Raw genomic sequence first — 20,501 nt, forward strand, 5'->3', positions numbered from 1 at the left:
CACCATTCTTCTCCTACATGTTTTCTTTGTCTCATTTTTTTCTTTTCTGTTTTCCAAATTCAGTCTTCTGTCTTTTCCCTTTTTCTGTTTCTTTGTTGTTGTTGTCAACTCTTTCTTCCAGAGTTGTTTAAAACAAAATTTCCAAAGTGTTCTCATTTCAGAAATGAGTTATTTTCTCCACTGTTACTATTTTTCATGTTTTTTCCCTGATGTGTTACTTGTTGACCCAGCAATTATTCTTTGACTTTTTGACCTACCATACAGTATATAAATACAAGATCCCTAAGCTCCTTGAAAATATCTCATCTTGTATATACATACTGGTTACATGATTACCTATGTCCTTTTAGTACTCCTATTTTGAGTAGATTTTTATATTCAGAGTGCCAGGAGTTTGTTTTTTTCTCTTAATCTGCCTTGATATTTAACACAGTCAGAAATAATTTAACATTTTAATAGGTATTTGTGTCTTTACTTTCCCAACCAAAGTGGCTTAGACCTCTAAGCTAATAATAAGACTTGATATTTGGAAATTAGTTCTTTTTTGACCCAGCAATTACACTTCTAGAAATTTGTTTTACAGAAAAATTTAATCCTGTGTAATATAACTTATGTGTAAAAGTATTCATAGTACTTTGTAATGGCAAAGGATTGGAAACAGCATAAATATCTGTCAACAAGTTGGAAGCAATCTAAGGTCCACTGAGAGGAGTGATTGGCAGAATACACACACCTACACATACATATATGTATATGTCATCATAATTTATATTATTATATTCATTATAATATTCACTCAGTCATATATACCCACCAATATGTTATATTAACAATAAATAATAATACAATTACATATTTCATCATAATTTCTTTTTTTTTTTAAGATTTTATTTATTTGTCAGAGAAAGAGACAGCAAGCACAAGCAGGGGGAATGGCAGGCAGAGGGAGAAGCAGTTTCCTGCTGAGCAAGGAGCCTGAGACAGGACTGGATTCTAGGACCCCAGGATCATGACCTGAGCTGAAGGCAGACGCTTAACTGACTGAGCCACCCAGGCGTCCCTATAATGTCTTTCATATATAAATCATATGCACGTCCCAATGCCAGAGCTTGTAGTAGAGTAGCTCTGGAAAAATAATCAAGAAACTGGCCTCCAGAGAAAATAACTGCACAGCTGAGAAGCAGGAGTGGGATGGAGACATACATTTTTCTGAATGCTTTTTGAGCCTTTTGAGTTCCATGTTATATGTAAGTATTACCTTTCAAAAATTAATTAATTGAAACATATATTTTGAAATATTGTCAGAATTTCAAAGGAATTTTGAACACATAACTCAAGGGTTGATTGTTATTGTTGAGTATCTGAATTAGTCAACCCCAAGGAAGGCAAGAAAGGAGTGGGGAGAAAAGAAAAACAAAAAGTGGGACAGATAGCACAAAAAATGATGGTGAAAATAAATCCAAATATATCTGGTAACTGATTTTTAGATAATGTAACAAATATTTCTTTGTAGACTTTGGTCCATAATCTTCTCTGATCTTAAGAAAATAAATTCTGGGTTTTTTTGTTTTGTTTTGTTTTTTTAACTTTGAGTTTTTAGGATAAAAAAGCATTTAAGAAATATTCAAGGACACCTAGGTGGCTCAGTCAATCAATCAGTTGAGTGTCTAACTCTTGGTTTCAGCTTAAGTTATGATCTCATGGGTCATGAGATTGAGCTCTGTGCTCAGTGGGGAATCTGCTGGAGATTCTCTTCCTCTGCCCCTCTCCCCACTCTCTCTCTCTCTCTCTCCCTTTCTCAAATAAATAAATCTTAAAAAAAAAAGAAAGAAATATTCCAATATAATTCCTTAATTTTTGTGAATGAAGGTCTTGAAGCCCAGAAATGTTAAATGACTCACTGAAGATCACACAGTGAACGTGACTGTGGTAGGTTTATTCCATTTGTCCCCTAGCTCCACTCTTTCTCCACTCTGTTTTCTACCCAAGAGGTTGATTTGTACGGGCTACATTAACAAGCTCTGTTACCCTCTAGTCTTTAGTTGGGTTTGGCTCAAACATCTTTCTTTATAATAAGAGTAAACTGTGCAACTAATTTTGTACAGTGCTTATGAGCCAGTATTTGCTTTCTTGATTTTTTTCTCTATTGAGCTACTGTTGACTGCTCAAGGCCCTCAGTTACAATGTACTCTTCCTTGTCTAGCCTTTTTTTTTTTTAAGATTTATTTATTTGAGAGAGAGAGAGAGCACACACAAACATGAGCAGCAGGTACACAGGGAGAGGGAGAGAGAATCTCTTGCAGACCATGCTGAGTGTGGAGTCTGCAGTGGGGTTCAATCTCATGACCTTGAGATCAAGACCTGAGCTGAAACCAAGAGTTGAGAGCTTAACTGACTGTGCCCCCGGGCATCTCCCTGGCCTACCTTCTTAACTGACCCCTTGCTACCTCCTTTCTTTTCCTGTATAAATTCTGAAATAATAGACTTGTAATTTCTTATACAGACCATGCTTTTTCAATCCTCTGTACCTTTTCTCACACTGTTTCCCCCACCACAACCTAGTTTAAAAACCCCATTCACAAACAGACTCCTTCTTACTCTTTTTCTAATTGTTTCTAATTCAAATTAGGTACTCCTCCAGGAAGCCTTCCTCTCATCCTTGTTTAGGCTAATTGTCATTCTGTGGTGTTCCCATAAGTGCATATCATATATTGGTATCTGGTGCTTAATACATGTGTATTGGAGGGGCGCCTGGGTGGCTCAGTGGGATGAGCCTCTGCCTTTGGCTCAGGTCATGATCTTGGGGTCCTGGGACTGAGACGCACATTGGGCTCTCTGCTCAGTAGGGAGCCTGCTTCCCCCTCTCTCTCTACCTGCCTCTCTGTCTTCTTGTGATCTCTCTCTCTCTGTTAAATAAATAAATAAGATCTTTTAAAAAAATACATGTGTATTAGATAGAATAATTATCTTGAGTCTCATTAGACTCATTTGAGTCTTATTTTGCTAGATGCCTAGAAGCCATTCTGTCCCTTAAAGGAGTTTTGCACGCCTTACATATTATGAATTGATTTATGACTCTCAGAGGACAGTCTTACTCTGAACTTTTAGTGGACACATCTGTAGCCTACCTGGAAGGTAATACCATGTTGATATCTAGACCCTGAAAAAGAAACAGTTTTTAAAAGGAAATTCATGCTGAATTGTTATGGTGGTTTATTCTCCATGGCACAGCATAAATAATTGCTTAAATTTAAAGAATCAAACACTGAAAGGATCCTTTAAAATTGTTAGTTAACTCGTAGTAGTTTTCAAAAGATGAGTTGATTGAAACCCCAAAGATGTTAAAGGACAGGGTTCAAGTTCAGCCTAGCGGCACCAGAGTTGCTGGTGGCAGCCTCCAACCTAAAGTCAACTTCTGCCCCAAGAAGTTCTTCTGTGATCATGTGAGGTTGATTGAGATCTGCCATTATTTGAATTGACCCCTGAGCTTGGCTGGAACAGATGGTATCCTGGGTTACTCTCTGCAGTCCTGTGGCATGTGACTTACTCTTCATTTCACCATTTCAGCTGAGTAGTAGAAACTATCTACCTTGTTGTCCCTCCCATTTACAGTAGTCAAGTACTTTCTCTTCATACTTTAAGATCTGTATCAAACTGTTATAGTGTTTGCTCTAAGCTTTAAACAATTGAGAAAACTCAAGAGAATAAGGGAAATCTATTGATTTACGCTATTTTTGCTCTTTCCATTGTTCTTTCTCCTAATTCCTTCTTCTATTCTCTTCCTTCTTCTATTCTTCTATTCTCCTAATTCCTTCCTTCTATTACTTCCTTTCTGACTAGAGGACTTCCTGTGAGCCATTTTTTTAAGGTAGGTCTGTAGTAACAAATTCTTAGTTTTCCTTCATCTGAGAATGTCTGGTTTTCCTCTTCTTTCCTGAGGAAATACTTTTATGTTCTGTTGATCTTTATTAAAATACCTGTCTATTGACATATAATTATGAAAATTACATTTTGAAGCTGTATTGCTGTCTCAAAAGGTTGTCTGTCTTAAATTGTACTTGTCCCTTTACTTTCTCTCACCCTTCCCTAGCCCCCCTCATTAAAAAGTCATTGAAGAGGTGCTGGGTGGCTCAGTCAGTTGAGCATCTGACTCTTGATTTCAGCTCAGGTTATGATCTCAGGGTGGTGAGACCGAGCCCCACATCGGGCTCCATGCTTGGGACTCCATGTGGAGCCTACTTGAGATTCTCTCTCTTTGCCTCTGCTCCTGCTGACTCATGTGCTTGTTTGCTCTTTTCTCAAAAAAAAAAAAAAAAAAAAAAAAAGTCATTGAAAACCCAGGCCTAGTCTTTTTTTTTTTTTAATTAACATTAATGTATTATTAGCCCCAGGGGTACAGGTCTGTGAATCGCCAGGTTTACACACTTCACAGCACTCACCCTAGCACAGACCCTCCCCAATGTCCATAAACCCAGGCCTATTCTTGTGGTTTCCCTTCTGTTTATCAGAATCATAGTAGCAAACTCAAATATTTTAGCTAGATCAGGATAATACAAAAAAAAGTTAAAAGTTTTATACGTAGTATAGAAATGAGACAATATGTTCGGAAAAGTATTTTTCTTCTATTGCTATTATTTTGCTATTGGAGATGATTATATTATTTAAAAGATAATAAAGTAAAAAAATATATAAGAGAAGTAATGAGGTAGTTGCCCTCCTTTTCACCACTGTCAGTTTATTAAGGTTAATTAAAATTTGTATGTATTACCAAAATAATTTTATTTTCATATGTAATATCACCAATCTCTTATTTTTTTGAGCTTTTAATTAATTACTTTTTAATTTTTTAAAGTTTTTATTTAAATTCCAGTTATCTAACATACAGTGTAATATTAGTTTCAGGTGTACAATATGTGTTTCAACACTTCCATACAACACCCAGTACTCATCACGACAAGTACATTCCTTAATCCCCATCACCCACCTCCCTCTGGTAACTGAAGATCACCACTTGTTAAAAAGTTCTTCTTATCTTTTTCACTATCTAATTTATACTTCCCTTGGACAATTATATTTTTAAGGGTAAGGTAGTTTTATTAACAGGATTGCGTTTTTTGTGCGTGCTTTAATAGTTTTCTAGAATCAAGTTAAACCTAAAAACAAAATCTTAATTTCTAAAGCAGCTGAAATATTCTCTTTTCTTAATGTGTACATTTAATTCTGGTTGAAAGTACAGTCGTTGAAGCCAATGATCCTGGTTAGCATTTATGCCTTTTTAAAATGTATTTTAGTTATCATTCAGAGAAATCTTTTGAATTTATACCATTGAATTTTACTTTTCCAGCATCCTTTTATCAAGAATGCAAAGCCTGTATCAATTTTAAGAGACCTGATCACAGAAGCTATGGAGATCAAAGCTAAAAGACATGAAGAGCAGCAGCGAGAACTGGAAGAGGAGGAAGAAAATTCGGTTCGTAAATACCCTCAAAAAGTCAATTTCTTTTCTTCTGAGTCATTTTTAATAACAAAATAACATAATTATGTATTACATTTTATGATGTCTAATGCTTCTCTTCTTCACTAATGATGTTTTCCTTCTTTTAAATTATACAGTTTTTTCTGGTTTAGGATCCAGAGATGAATACCTCTTGGTATTCATATTCAGATAGTTGTAAAATCTGAAAACACAAATATTTTATTTTTTACTGGTTGAAAATGTCATTGATAGTATTATATTTTCCCACAGAAGTTTGTTTTAATCTTATAGTTACACAAATAGTATTATTTTGCTAATTTACATTTAGTTTTAATTTCAGAGACTGGTTATCCAATGGGGATTTCTTGAAATTCTTTTACCCTTTTCACCAGTTATTAAACCTTGTGTCATAAGGTATCCCAGGACAAGGACAAGTGTGCATCTTTGCAGAGTTGATTTTTGATCAACTTTGAGACAGATGTTTTAAATTTATTTTATAGATGTAAAATTTTTACTAATGAATCCACCATTTGGAATTTTATATAACATCTTTATAAAGATGGTTTTATTTGTAGCTGTGGGGTTGTGTATTAATTCTATAAAATTAAATAAGTGATATGGAATGAGGTAAAGGCCTTGGTTTTTGCATTCAAAGAGCTTTATACTTCCCACCCTAGGTTCCTGTGTGTTGGTAAGTACAGGTACTGATTTCTCATTTGTAAATGTTGATTTTTTTTGTAGTTTTAAAAACACTTTTATATATTATCTTATATTATTTATCATATATTTATCATATGTCATATATATTTTTATCATATATTATTTCATTTTATCTTTTTAAAAAAGTCAGATTGGTCACATATATATGTTATTATCCCATTTTGCAGATGAGTGAAATTAGGTTAGGAGAGAAGTGATTTACCAAATTTCACAAAGCTAATGAGGAACCAAGAATAAAAATAAAAAACTTGTAAGCTCCCATGTTCATTCATTAATGCTTTCTGCTCACTTTTCAATCAAATGTTTACAAGTGCTTCAGAAATAAACAATGTTGACTTACCAGAGTTACATAATTTCTGATAAGTTTATATTCACAAAAATGTCTAGTTTTTGCCCTTTTGTGGTCGTACCCATCTGCCTAGCTTTTACCTTATGCAAGCTTCGTATGAATGCTAGGCTGGTAAACTACCTTCAGTTAGCTGTCAGTGGCAGTTGATTGTTTTGCTTTGTTCTGTCTTTCCTACGTAATTATAGGCCAGTTTCCATTTTTGATGGATAAAGAATCATTGATGACTCCACAGCTTACCAGTTTTTACTAGTCTTAATACCTTGCTATAGTCACTTCGGTGATTTTCTGCTGCTTCAGTGATCTCTTTCTTCACTATTTTCCTCTCCTCTGCTGAGCTCCAGCACGACTGATCTTCTTTCAGATTTTTAATTTTTTCTTTTGATTTCTTTTTTTATTATGTTTAGTTAGCCACTGTATAGTACATCATTAGTTTTTTGATGTAGTGCTCAAAGATTCATTAGTTATGTATACACCCATTGCACATCACAACACGTGTCCTTCTTAATACCCATCACCATGTTACCCCCTCCCTTCTGAAACCCTCACTTTGTTTCCTGGGGTCCATATCCATAGTCTCTTATGGTTCATCTCCCTCTCTGATTTCTCCCCGTTCAGATTTCCCTCCCTTCCCCTGTGGTCCTTCATGCTATTGCCTATGTTCCACATATGAGTGAAACCATATGGTAATTGTCTTTCTCTGCTTGACTTACTTCACTTAGTATAAACCCCTCCAGTTCCATCCATGTCGATGCAAATGGTAGGTATTCATCCTTTCTGATGGCTGAGTAATATTCCATTATATATATATATATATATATATATATATATACCACATCTTCTTTATCCATTCATCTGTTGAAGGGCATCTTGGTTCCTTCCACAGTTTGGTTGTTGTGGACATTGCTGCTATGAACTTTGGGGCACATGTGCCCCTTCTTTTCACTGCATCTGTACCTTTGGAGTAAATACCTAGTAGTACAATCCCTGGGTTGTAGAGTAGCTCTATTTTTAACATCTTAAGGAACCTCCATACTGTTTTCCAGAGTGGCTGTACCAGCTTACATTTCCACCAACAGTGTAAGAAGGTTCCCCTTTCTCTGCATCCTCACCAATATTTGTTGTTTCCTGTTTTGTTTATTTTTGCCATTCTAACTGGTGTAAGGTGGTATCTCATTATGGTTTTGATTTGTATTTCCCTGATGGCTAATGATGTTGAGCACTTTTTCATGTATCTGTTAGCCATTTGTATGTCTTCTTCGGAGAAGTGTCTGTTCATGTCTTCTGCCCATTTTTTGACTGGGTTATTTGTTTTTTGAGTGTTGAATTTGAGAAGTTCTTTATAGATCTTAGATATCAGCCCTTTATCTGCAGTGTTATTTTTAAATATCTTCTCCCATTCTGTGGATTGCCTCTTTGTTTTGTTGACTGTTTCCTTTGCTGTGCAGAAGCTTTTGATCTTGATGAAGTCCCAAAAGTTCATTTTTGCTTTTGTTTTCCTTGTCTTTGGAGACGTGTCTTGAAAGAAGTTGCTGTGACCAATGTTGAAGTGGTTACTGCCTATGTTCTCCTCTAGGATTTTGTTGGATTCACATTGAGGTCTTTCACCCATTTTGAGTTTATCTTTGTGTATGGTGTAAGGGAATCGTCCAGTTCCACTCTTCTATATGCAGCTGTCCAGTTTTCCCAGCACCACTTATTGAAGAGACTGTCTTTTTTCACTTTTTTTTTTTTATTTCTGATGTGGCCAAAAACCTTTTCTTCCTTTGCTTGAAACATTTCTTCCTGAGTACTGGAGTCACTTGGTTCTCATCTTTTGAGTCTCAGCTTTAAATATCACACACTCCAAAACTTAGCAGCAATACAACTTATTATGACTTAACAATACACATTTATTATTTCATGATATCTGTAGATCAGTTATTTCAGAAGTGGCTTAGTTGGATGACTGTCTTCTAAGATGGCTCACCCATAGGGCTGTTGGTGTGCAGCTTCCATTCCTTGTCATGTGGGACTCTCTAAGGCTACTCGAGAGTCCTCTCAGCATGGCAGCTGGCTTCTCTTAGAGTAAGTGATCTAAGAGGAAATCTCAATGCTTTTTATGACATAGTCTCAAAGGTTGCACACTGTCCCTTCTGCCACATTTGATTTGTTAAAAGAAATTACTGGTCATGGACAGTGGTGGAGTGGGGGAGCTCCAAGAATCTGTGCCTTCACAGATTTACATGCCTGCCACCTCCTGTCTTCTAGCTTGGCAGCAGCCTTGGGAATACCAGCAGAAAGGGGTGGTGGGGGGAGCAGTAAGAACCTTGTTCTCAGAAAACTGTGGTTTTGCATTTTGTCCTGCCTGGTTATTCCCTGAGGGACCAGCACAGAGGCTTGCCTTTGTTTTGGGCCCCTGAGCTAGAGCGGCTTCCTGGATGGTGTCTTTCAAAAATATCTAAACTTACTAGAGCTAATAAACAAGTTCAGCACAGTTTCAGGGTATAAGATCAACATACAAAATCAGTTATGTTTTCATCAGAATAAATTTAAGCAAGAAGGTGAAAGATTTGTACAGTGAAAAAGTACAAAACATTGCCAAAAGAAATTAAAGAAATTAAAAAAGAAATTTAATTTCTTTTGGCAATACGACATCAGTGGAAGGATATCCTGTATAAAGGGATTGGTAGACTTAATAATGTTAAGATATTAATATTTTCCAAAGTGACTCACAGATTAATCCAATCCCTATCAAAATATCATTGATCTTTTTTGCAAAATGGGAAAAACCAACGCTCAAATTCAGATGGATCAAGGGGACCCCAAACAGCTAAAACAATATTGAAATGAAAAACAAAGTTGATGTATTCACCTCCCAATTTCAAAACTTAACATAAGGCTGTAGTAATCAGATGTGGTACCGGCATAAGGATAAATTTACAGACCGATGGAATAGAATTGAGAGTCCAGAAATAAACCCATACACCTATGGCCAGTTGATTTTCAACAAAGGTATGGAGTCTCTTTGATGAAAAAAACAGTTGGTACTGGGACAACTGGATAGCCACATATAAAAGAATGAACTTGGACCCCTACCTCTCATCATATACAAAGGCCTTTTGATATAAGATCTGATTGGATGGATCAACAAACTAAATATAATGTTAAAACACTTAGGAGAAACCAGAAGTAATCTTCTTGACTTTGGATTTGGCAATGGATTCTTAGATGACCAAAGCATGAGTATAACAAAAGAAAAAAATGATCATAATATAAAACTCTCTATGTTAAAGGATATTATCAAGAAATGAAAAGCTGTCCTATGAAATGGAAGAAGATATTTACAGATTATGTGTCTGGTAAAGATCTAGTATCCAAGACATGTAAAGAACTCTGACAACTCAACAAGAGAAAGACCTAATTGAAAAATAAGGAAAGGATTTAAGTAGACATTTCTCCAAAGGTATACAAATGGCCAACAAGCACACGAAATGAGGCTCAGCAACATTAGTCATTAGGGAAATTCAAATCAAATCCACAATGAGATATTACTATACACCTACTAGGTGTGCTATTATGAAACAAACAAAACCAGGAAATAACAAGTGTTGATAAGGATATGGAGAAATTGGAGCCTTCATACACTGCTGATGGAAATATAAAATGGTATTGCTTTCATGGAAAACAGTTTGGTAGTTCCTTAAAATGTTAAACAGAATTATGATGTGATCTAACAATTCCACTTTTAAGTATATACCCAGAAGAATTGAAAACAGTCCATAGCACTATTCACGATAGACAAAAGAAGATAAATTGTGGCATATACATACAATGGAATATTATTCAGCCATAGAAAGAAATAAAATAGTGATACGTGATACTATGTATAAACCTTATATCATGAAATGAAAGAAGCCAGACATAAAAAGTTATATCATATAATATGAATTATCTGAAATAGGTAAATCCTCAGTGACAAAAGTCAGATTGGTTCTTGCAAGAGACTGGAGATGGGGAGTAACTGCTTGATGAGTGAACTCTTCTAGGGTGATGAAAATATTTTGCTACTAGATCGAGGTGTTGGTTTACAACATTGTGAACGTACTAAATGAATCACTTTACACTTAAAAATAATATTATGTTAGCTGAAGTTCAACTAAAAAATCAAAACAAGTCACATCGTCTGCCTCATACTTAAGCAGAGGAGAAGTGGGCTCTACCTTTTCAGGGAAAATTTCAAAGAATTTATGGGCATGTCTTAAAACTAACAGGAACTGTCCTATAGTTGCAAATGGTTTACATTGTTTGCACATGCAGGAATGGGTATACTCACTACCTCTTAGGAACTGTCTCTTCTTCACTCTTAAGTGTTATCCCTTTACATTACCAGCTGTCAGTCCAGGATTTCATCTTCTAAATCACATTCAGAAAGAGATGAGAATCCTTCAGTCTAGTTCATCTCAGTTTGAAGACTTACAAGCTAAAGATTAGTTACCTGCCCCCACATACCTAGTATACAGTGGGACTCAGGCATAAGATTATCAGTATAGATAGTTCTGTTCAAAAAGAATGAGGACAGGAGGCACATTAATTAGTACTCCATGGCAGTTTTGGAATCCAGCCAAGAAAGTGTTAGAAGTTCCGTGATTATTTCAGTTCTATTCCTGCCCTGTTTCTCTCCAACCTTTTGCTGTGCCCTCTTGAGTTCTTGATTCTGCTCTCTGTCATTCTTCCTTTTTCATGGAAGCTATTCTGTGTTTTGAACTAAATTGTTTTCTCAGCCTGCTTCCTACCTGTAGAAGTCTGAGGGTCCAAAGTCCTCTTTTTTTTTTTTTTTGAAAGATTTTATTTATTTATTTGACAGAGAGAGAGAGAGATTACAGGTAGGCAGAGCAGCAGGCAGAGACAGAGAGGGAAGCAGTCTCCCTGCTGAGCAAAGAGCCTGATGTGGGACTCGATTCCAGGATCCTGAGATCATGACCTGAGCCAAAGGCAGAGGTTTAACCCACTGAGCCACCCAGGTACCCCCAAAGTCCTCTTTTCATTTTGTGCTGTCTCTGTTCTACTGAGACTATGCTGGTGTTGTTTTGGCTAAAAAACAAAAACAAAAACCCATTGTGGGTGTCCTATAAATCTTACTGTGGTTCACTCCATTAGAACGGATGATGCGCATACATTTTGTTGAAATAATTGCTTCTTTACCTTGGGCTCCTGCTAAGATTGCTATGGGGCAATGCTTTTAAGCTTCTTAAAAGCCCTATTACCCATCTTGACTCTTTCTGAAGTCTTAACAAAGGATTTTCCAGTCACTTCTGCAGCTCGATTTTTAAACACTGTTTTCTGAATGTGCTTTGGATTTGATGTTTGCGTAGAAGCTTTTTCATAATTGTAGCATTGTTTGCTGTCTGAGAGGCTAGGAATTTACAAACCCAGCAAGTCCTGATTCCTTTTTTATTTAATTATTCTTTCTTAAGCTTTTTCTCTCTCCTTTTGTGTTTCGTTTTAAGTAGCAGGAAGAAACTAGGCATCACCTTAAACACTCTGCCTGGAAATCTCCCAGTTAATAGGTACATTTTTTACTTCCCTGGTTATTATACACAATATCCTAAATTTTCAGCCACAGCATAATAAGAATATCCTTTCTTCAAGCTTCCCATGCAGTTCTTAAACTCTAATTAGCCAATGATTTTTTAAAAGGCTAGTTTTAAGTTAGCTGGTATGGTTTATTGAAATATTATACAGACACTTGAATGAATGTTTAAATATTTATATAGTAAAAGAGTTAGTGCTTATTGTTTTTAAGTAAAAGAATAAGGCAAACATTCCACATGTGGTATGTTGGATGATTACTTAAAAGAAGAATGGATGGTGTTAATAAGTTGAATTTATGAGATAAGGCACCCAATGCACCATTGACAAGCAGTTATTTTTAAAGTGGATTAAAAGATTGATAAAGAGTTTACAAGAGTCACTTTGTCACTGGAGTTTAGGCTTTTCCCATGCAGATCACAGTGTTCAGTAAAATACAAGGAGTTGAACAGATGGAGAAGAATGTTGCATTAAGTGAAATGTTGAGTAAAAAGGTGGGATACTTCTTGATGTTACACGCATGTGTGTAATGTGCATGTAAATATTGTATGCTTGTGCCGGGCCCTTTATTTTCACTTCCATCTAAAGAAAGTTATTTGATTTCCTATTAGTTTAGTAATGACTCAGAGAAAAAGATTTTTGCCTATTAATTGGCCTGGGACTATGTCTTGGAGGTTCTGTTTTTGGAAAAGAAATGGGACTTTCTGGTGATTTCTGTATGGTTTGAACTCGAAGCTTCTCAGGCTGTGGTCCTTAATGTCTCGAGGTGGCATATCCCCTTTGAATGACTCACTGAAGCAGTGATTCTCAGCATGAGTGTGGGAAGAAATGAGGAGTGCTTTGAAAAATTCACTCCTGTACAGATGATGATACAGCCTCCATATGAGCATTTCTCAAAACCTTCTTGCTCCTCCCTGCCCCTGATTTACTGAGGGAACTTCAACTCTGTCTACCTGGTGAGAACCTTTTGAACGAGGTGGAGAACAGAACTATAAAATCAGCAGCTTCAGTCAGTCCCAAGCCTGTCATATACCTAGTTGGTTAAGTGGGGTGGGTAGAATTGATCCAAGAGCAGGACAAACTGCTTGAATTAAGTCCTCATTATGTTCCCATAGAACTCTGTGTCTTTGTGCAAGTTGCTAACCTGGCCACTTCACTTTCACCACTTGTAAAAAGGGAATTAATGATAGACCACACTTCATAGAATTCTTGTGGGAATATAATTTTTTAAAAATATCTAAGCACTTAGAACCGTATTATACATAGTCTGCTCAGTAAAGTTTAACTTTCATATTTATTAATGCTGCTACTTATGCCAGCAATATTGCTGTTAATTATAACATTTTGGCCAGATTTTGTTTTGTTACTATTTGGTTTGCTTCATTTTTGGTTCCTTTGGTAGTAGTTGTTGCTGCTGCTGGTTTTGCTACTCAAAGGTCCACCAAGATTATGTCACTAATCACATTTGAACCAATATTTACATTCACAATTTCTTTCTAAGTATTTTAAGACATACTTTAAGTGGCCAAATATGTTTGAAAGAATTGGTAGAGATTTTTTGAAACCTGCTTTAAGGTTATAAAATACATATTTGAAGAAAAACAGTAAAGAAACTTTATTCTCATTCCTTTACTTCCTGAAAGTAAAGTAGTATTCATGAGGAACATTTATATATGAGATAAAATTATTAATCAAAATGAAAATTCTTTAAAAGAATTGGTTTTTCTCAAATGCTGCATTCCTACACTCTCTGTAGGAGCAGTAGACTCTGTGTATGTTCAAACACAGATCATTTATTAGTTTCCTACTTTTTCCCACTCGTTCTTTCTCTGTCCTCTCTCCTCCTCTAATCTGTACTGACTGCTTTCTAGAGTCTTGAGCAGCAGGCACCCTAAGACCTCCCTTCAGCATCATCCTATTAATTTCCTTTTGTTCTGTTCTGTAGTGGATCCTTTGTTTCCTGTATCTTGTGTTTCTGTTTTACTTCCTCATTCTGATGGACCCTATCTCCTAGGAGCTTCCAGACACTAGCAGGGTTTTTGGTTTGTTTTATGTTTTGGTTTTATTTTTTTCCCCCCAGAACTTGTTTATCTGACCTTGTCTTTATTCTACCTTTACCCTTGAGAGATTGAGTATAAAATTCTGGGTATAAAATTCTGGATTGGAAGTAACTGTGTTCTCTTAAAATTTTGAAGGCTTTGTCCGGTTTTCTAACTCATCAGAAGACAGATGACAGTCTGATGCCTGATCTTTTGAATGTTTTATGGAAGATTTTTAGATCTTAGCTTTTCTCTGTTATTTAAAGATTTCATGATAATGTGCCTTGTAGATCTTTTTTTCATTCATTGTGTGGAGTGTCTTTTGGCCCTTTCAGTTTGGAAATACCATTAAGTGCTGTGTAATTTTATGTTTGCTTTTTCACGGTACCTTTCTTTCATCTCTTCTCTCTGCTCTTGTATATTCTCTCTTTCTCTCTCTGGTACTCCTTTTATTTGGTTATTGGACTTCTTAGATTTATCATTCAATGATTTTTTTTTGTTTTTTTTTTTTTTCTCTTTTTGTTTTTTCTTGGAGGTTTGATCAAGTTTATCTTCTACACCTTCTATTTTTTTCCCATGTGAAATAATTTAATTTCCAACATGTCCGCCTCTTCCTCATTGTTCTTATATTATCACTTTGAATTTTCTTTTTCTTCCTACCTTGTCTCTGTTTCCTTTGTTTTCATCTCTGACTTTTCACTTTATGGACATACTTCAAAGGTCTAGTGATGGTATCATAAGCACTAAAATTGCCTGCTGGGCACTCTATATGTAAGAGTAGAACTAGGTGACTTGAGTACCTTACTGTAAAAGATATTAGGATCCGTTGCTCTGAGGCCTGAATTTGCTTGCTTCTTATGACTTCTCTCCTTGCAAGCTTAAGTTTTAGATTTCTTTGGTCTGGTGAGTTAGCTGCTACTTACAGATTTATCTGCTTTCTAGCTTCCAGATTTTTGGACATCTCCTGTTTGCTATTTTCTCCTCTCTCATGATCTCTGTCTTTATGAGTTTTCCTTTTCTTGGCTTTTACGATTTTGGAAGCATTTTGGGAGGGATAGGCTTAATAAACCCATATATTCAAGCCTCCATTTTAATGGAAACTCTTACCATTTGTCATTTCTTGGCTGTTCTGAAATTGTAATTTCAAATATTGAGTTTTTAATATGATATTTAATATAGATAAATAAATCTATAAAACTTCATATTTATAATGTTTATAAACTTGAATACTGATAAATTATCACAATTCAAAGAAAAATTTTAGCCTGTTCAGTTCTGGTTTAGTTGGACAGTTTAATAGTGACCTAAGAAGGGAAGGGAAGCTTCTAAAAGGTAACTTACACAAAATCAGGGCAATTTAAGGCAGATTAGTAGTTGTTAACAACAGAAGTAAATGGATATTTCTCTTCTTTTTGAACCACTGTGTCTATTACAACTAATTTTCTTTAGGTGGTGGACTAAAGAAAGGTACACTCTTGGACCCTTCAGCCCCAGTGTTTGAGAATAATATATGGAATAATAATAGAATAAGGATTCTATAATAAGGATTGATGCTACATTTGTCTTAACATTTATATCTGTGATGTAAAGGTTGTGCTTTGTAACCTCTCCTTATTTTCACTTGTAACTCTTCTTGGTTACCTTTGGCTCATGAAACTTGCTTTTTAATTTGCTCCAATTTGGGAGATTCACGTGACCAATATCTGCTAGTTATAGTTCTGGAGACTGGTTACCTTTTAGGATATGCCAGGAGTTTTGGGATAGATATTTTGGTATCCTAGTTGTTTTCATTGAGATTTTCCCCATTCATTTTTCTTCCTTTTTGATTATTTTAAAGATGATTTTTTTTTTCCAGCATGGAGGGAGATTTGTACTGCCAATTATTTCTGTATTGATTTTTATCCTGTGTTCTTTGACAGTCTTTATAGTAGCTATCTTTGGTCCTGACCCTGGATTTTTCCTTATCCTTATGAATGGACTAATGGGACACAGAGCCATGTTGGCCCTGGACCATCAGAAAATTTTATAAAGCTAAATTTTGAGATAGTGTAGATTGAATTCGCTTCCTAATTCTAAAAACCTAGATCTGTGAAATTCACCATATTGAGTTGCCACATTATAAGAGACATTTATATTTGATATTCAGTATTAATGCTTGAGCTCATTGTGGATCCTGCTTTTTCCATTCTCAGTGAGTGCAATTTCCTGAGAATTTATGAGTTATACTAATATCAACTTATAATTTTTCCAAATTTAATTTTCTTCTACATAGTTCAGCTTACTACATATGGAGAAAAATTTGTGGCCTAAAATTAAATAGATATTTCCATCAACTCTCAATGTGACTTTGAAAAGGAAACAGTTTATGATAACCATTTCAAGATATGTTATTTTTAAAAATTTTAGTTCTGTACACCTGTGTCCTGGGTAACTATTATAAACAAACCTCCTTAAAATATTTTTTTATTCAAGAAAGTATGGGACGTGAGTGGAAATAGTGCCTTATGAATTTGATTTTTATACCTATTACAGAAAAAACTAGTCTGATGAGAATACATCCTGACAAACTGACATGTTTTGATAGGTGTTGAGGTAATTGTGCAGATTTTAAAAATTAAACAAATTGCAAACAGAGATTTCTGCAGCAGGTTAATCCCAATATCAAGGTTTTTGTGTTAGTTTAAGCATTGCTAAACATGACAGATTTTTTTTTTTTTTAGCATTTCTGAGCATGTGATATAAATTTGGTTCTGAGATGGGTCAGCTGTGTAACATAGTAAAAAACAATTTGTTTCCTAGATGTTAGTGGAAGATATTCCCAAATCTGTAGTGTGAGATGATTAAATAACATGACTGTATTTCTTTGTATTTACTGTAAATACTTAAATTGCCTATAGAATGTCACCTTTTTAAACAGTATCTGCAATGAGAGTTGCTCTATTTAGTAGAACTTTAAAAATGGAATATTTTGTTGTCACCAAGGAGCATGAATAGCAGAGTATAAAGCAAAGGTATGTGGATTGTTTCTGCCATATGAATTTTAAAAAATCTTGTCCAGTAAAGGATGCCATTTTAAAACTAGGACAGACTTCGGTGCATTCTTTTTATTAAACCATGTACATATTGAAGTTTGCTAAGTATATACTTCTTGTCATGTCACTATATCACAAATACATTCTGTCAGTGTGACATTTTACTTTTGATGTTACCCATGGTCACCTGGCTGAGGTAGTGTTTATCAGGTTTCCTCACAATAATATTATTCTTTTCCCCTTTCCATACTTTACACTTTGGAAAGAAATCACACTGTATAGCCCACAGTTAAGGAGTGGAGAGTTATGCCCCTCCTGTTTGAGGGCAGAGTGTCTATATAACTTATATGGAATCTTTCTACACAGGGAATTTGTCTATTCTTCCCATTTATTCAAATGCAAAGTATAAATTAAATAACCATGAGTCACTACTATTTTGTTCTCAAAGTGTTCTAGTTTTGACCATCGGGAGCCTTTTCTAGTTGGCACCTTTGTGTCTTTGAAATACCCCCATCATTGTGGGGTTTTTAGGGTTTTTGTTTTTAGTATTTTCTTACTCTCTGACACTGTAAGATACTTATATATCTTGTATATTTCCTGCCACTATCCTAGGATCCTAGGAGCCTAGTTCCTTTAATTAGAGAATGGCATTCAAACCCAAGAGCTGGACTTGGTGTGCTTATTGCCACTGTGGGGTATTGTAAACCCTCTCAGTTGACAAAGCAAATGTTTTCATACTAACCTGTGTATGAACACCTACCTATAAACTATATATCTATATGTATGTATGTGCATGTATCTGTATCTGTGTATCTCCATCTGTATCAATGTTAAGCTGAACATGAGTTCATACTGATATCTCTGACTCTAACCCATCACCACATGGATCATTCTATGTGCCTCCCCTTGCTTGTTTATTACCTCCCGCTGCAATGGGGAGAAATCTGGCTCCCATCACCTACTACTCCTTTGCTAAATATTTCAGTTCCTATATACATGTATTGTAGTTTCAGAATTGTTAATCCATAGTCCCATGGAAACAACTTTATCAACTAGAACAAAGTTCTTACATACTGTTCCTTTTATTTTTAGTCTTACAGACTTGATTCATGTCCAGTGTTACTCAGATTAGTTAGTACCCTTTCTGCCTACCTCCTTCAGTGCCATTCTTTTATACATTTGTAATACAATTAGATGTGTGTGTGTGTGTGTGAGAGAGAGAGAGAGAATGAGAGAGAGACACTGACTCTGCATCCCATTCTGGGATCTCCTGACCTCTTAAGTGATTTTTAAAAATTCGTGTGATTTAATAAAGTTCAGTCTCTACTGTGTAAATTTCTATAGGTTTTGACAAATGTGTGGTGGTATGTATCTACTATTTTAGTGTCAAACAGAATAGTTCCACCACCCTAAAAAATCCCCGTGCTTCACCTGTTCAACTCTTCCTCTACCCCTGAACCCTTTGTAATCACTCATCTGTAAACTATCTGTAGTTTTGCCTTTTCCATAATGACATATAGCCTTTTCAGACTGGTTTCTTTCACTTAACCAAATGCATTTACAATTCATCCATGTCTTTTTGTTAGCTCATGTTTTCATGGAATAGTATTTCATTGTATGGATGTACCACAGTTGGTTAACCATTCACCTACCGAAGGACATATTGATGACTTCCAGTTTTAGGCAACTATGAATAAAGCTGCTGTAATACATTTGCATGCTGACTATTATGTGGATGTAAGTTTTCAGATTAGTTGGGTAAATACCTAGGACCATAATTGCTGAATTTTATGGTATGTTTAATTTTCTAGAACTTGTCAAACTGTCCATTGTATTCTCACCAACGATGAATGAGAGTTCATGTTGCCTAGCGTGTTCACCAGCAACTCATAGGAGTTAGTGTTTTGGCACTTTAGCCATTCTAATAAGTGTTTAATGCTACCCCAGTGTTAATTTTCAGTTCCTCATTATAGAGATGTTTGGCATTTTTATATGCTTATTTGCCAATTACATAGCGTCTTTGATAAAGTGTTCAGTAATTTCTCCTGTTTTAACATTTGTTTTATGTTGTTTGTTCTTATTGTTGATTTTTAAGAGTTCTTTGACATTTTGGGCACAAGTTTTGTATAATGTATGTGTTTTGCAAGTATTTTCTCCCAGCCTATGGCTTTTCTTTTTATTCTCTTAACAGTGTCTTTCACAGACGAGAAGTTTTTAGTTAATATCTCCCATCAGTTTTTTTTTTTCATGGATCTTGCTTTTAGTGTTTTATCTATAAACCCACCTCTAAATTCCAGGTCACATAGATTTTCTCATGTTTTCTCCCAGAAGTTTTCTGGGTTTGCATGTAATGTCAAGGGCCTGTGATCTGTTTTGAGTTAATTTTTGTGAAAGCCATGAGGTTTGTGTCTTGGTCTTTTTTTTTTTTGGCCTGTTGTTCCAGTTGTTCCAGTACCCTTTGTGTAAAAGATTATCTTTTCTACATTGAGTTGCCTTTTGTGTCTTTTCACAGATCAGTAGATTGTGTTTTTGTGGGTTTGTTTCAGGGCTCTATTCTGTTCCATTGATTTATCAGTGATATATGTGTCAATTTTTTGACAAAATTATACTTTCTTGATTATAGAAGTTTTATAGAAGTCTTAAAATTGGATAATGTGAGTCTTCCAACTTTATTTTTCTTCCTTAGTACTGTGTTGGCTGTTTTAGGTCTTTGCCTTTCCATATAAACCTTAGAATCGTTGCTAGAATTTGTATTGGGATTTAATAGAATCTATACACCAAAGAAGAAATGACATCTTAGCAGTATTGAGTCTTTTAATCCACAAACATGGAGTGTCTCTCAACTTATTTAGAACGTTGATTTCTTTCATCATTACATACAGATTCTGTACATATTTTGTTAGATCTAGATGGTTTAGGATAGGTTTTTTTTTGTTGTTGTTGTTTCTATTAAAAATGTTTGGTTTTAGGGGCACCTGGGTGGCTCAGTGGTTTAAGCTGCTGCCTTTGGCTCAGGTCATGATCTCAGGGTCCTGGGATCGAGTGCCGCATCGGGCTCTCTGCTCAGCGGGGAGCCTGCTTCCCTCTCACTCTCTCTGCCTGCCTCTCTGCCTGCTTGTGATCTCTCTCTGTCAAATAAAAAAAAAAAATGTTTGGTTTTGTATCCCTGGAATAAATCCCACTTGATGACAGCATATGATCCTTCTAATATAGTATTGAACTCAGTATGCTAATATTTAGTTGATGATTTTTTTTATCTGTGTTCATCAGGGACAGTAGCCTATCATTTTCTTTTTTTTGTGGCATTCTTGTTTGAT

The 20,501-nt window shown here is 35.4% G+C and overlaps 1 protein-coding gene across 1 annotated transcript in view; it reads left to right on the forward strand.

The window, feature by feature from the left end:
- STK3 (serine/threonine kinase 3) overlaps positions 1-20,501 on the forward strand; it is a 276,767-nt gene that overhangs the window by 159,314 nt on the left and 96,952 nt on the right. Inside the window, exon 8 of the mRNA XM_045978097.1 lies at positions 5,345-5,470. Within this exon, the coding sequence (XP_045834053.1) occupies positions 5,345-5,470 (126 nt within the window). The remainder of the gene's footprint in view (positions 1-5,344; positions 5,471-20,501) is intronic.

This window comes from Meles meles, chromosome 1, assembly GCF_922984935.1.
Source record: "Meles meles chromosome 1, mMelMel3.1 paternal haplotype, whole genome shotgun sequence".
Lineage (NCBI taxonomy): Eukaryota > Metazoa > Chordata > Mammalia > Carnivora > Mustelidae > Meles > Meles meles.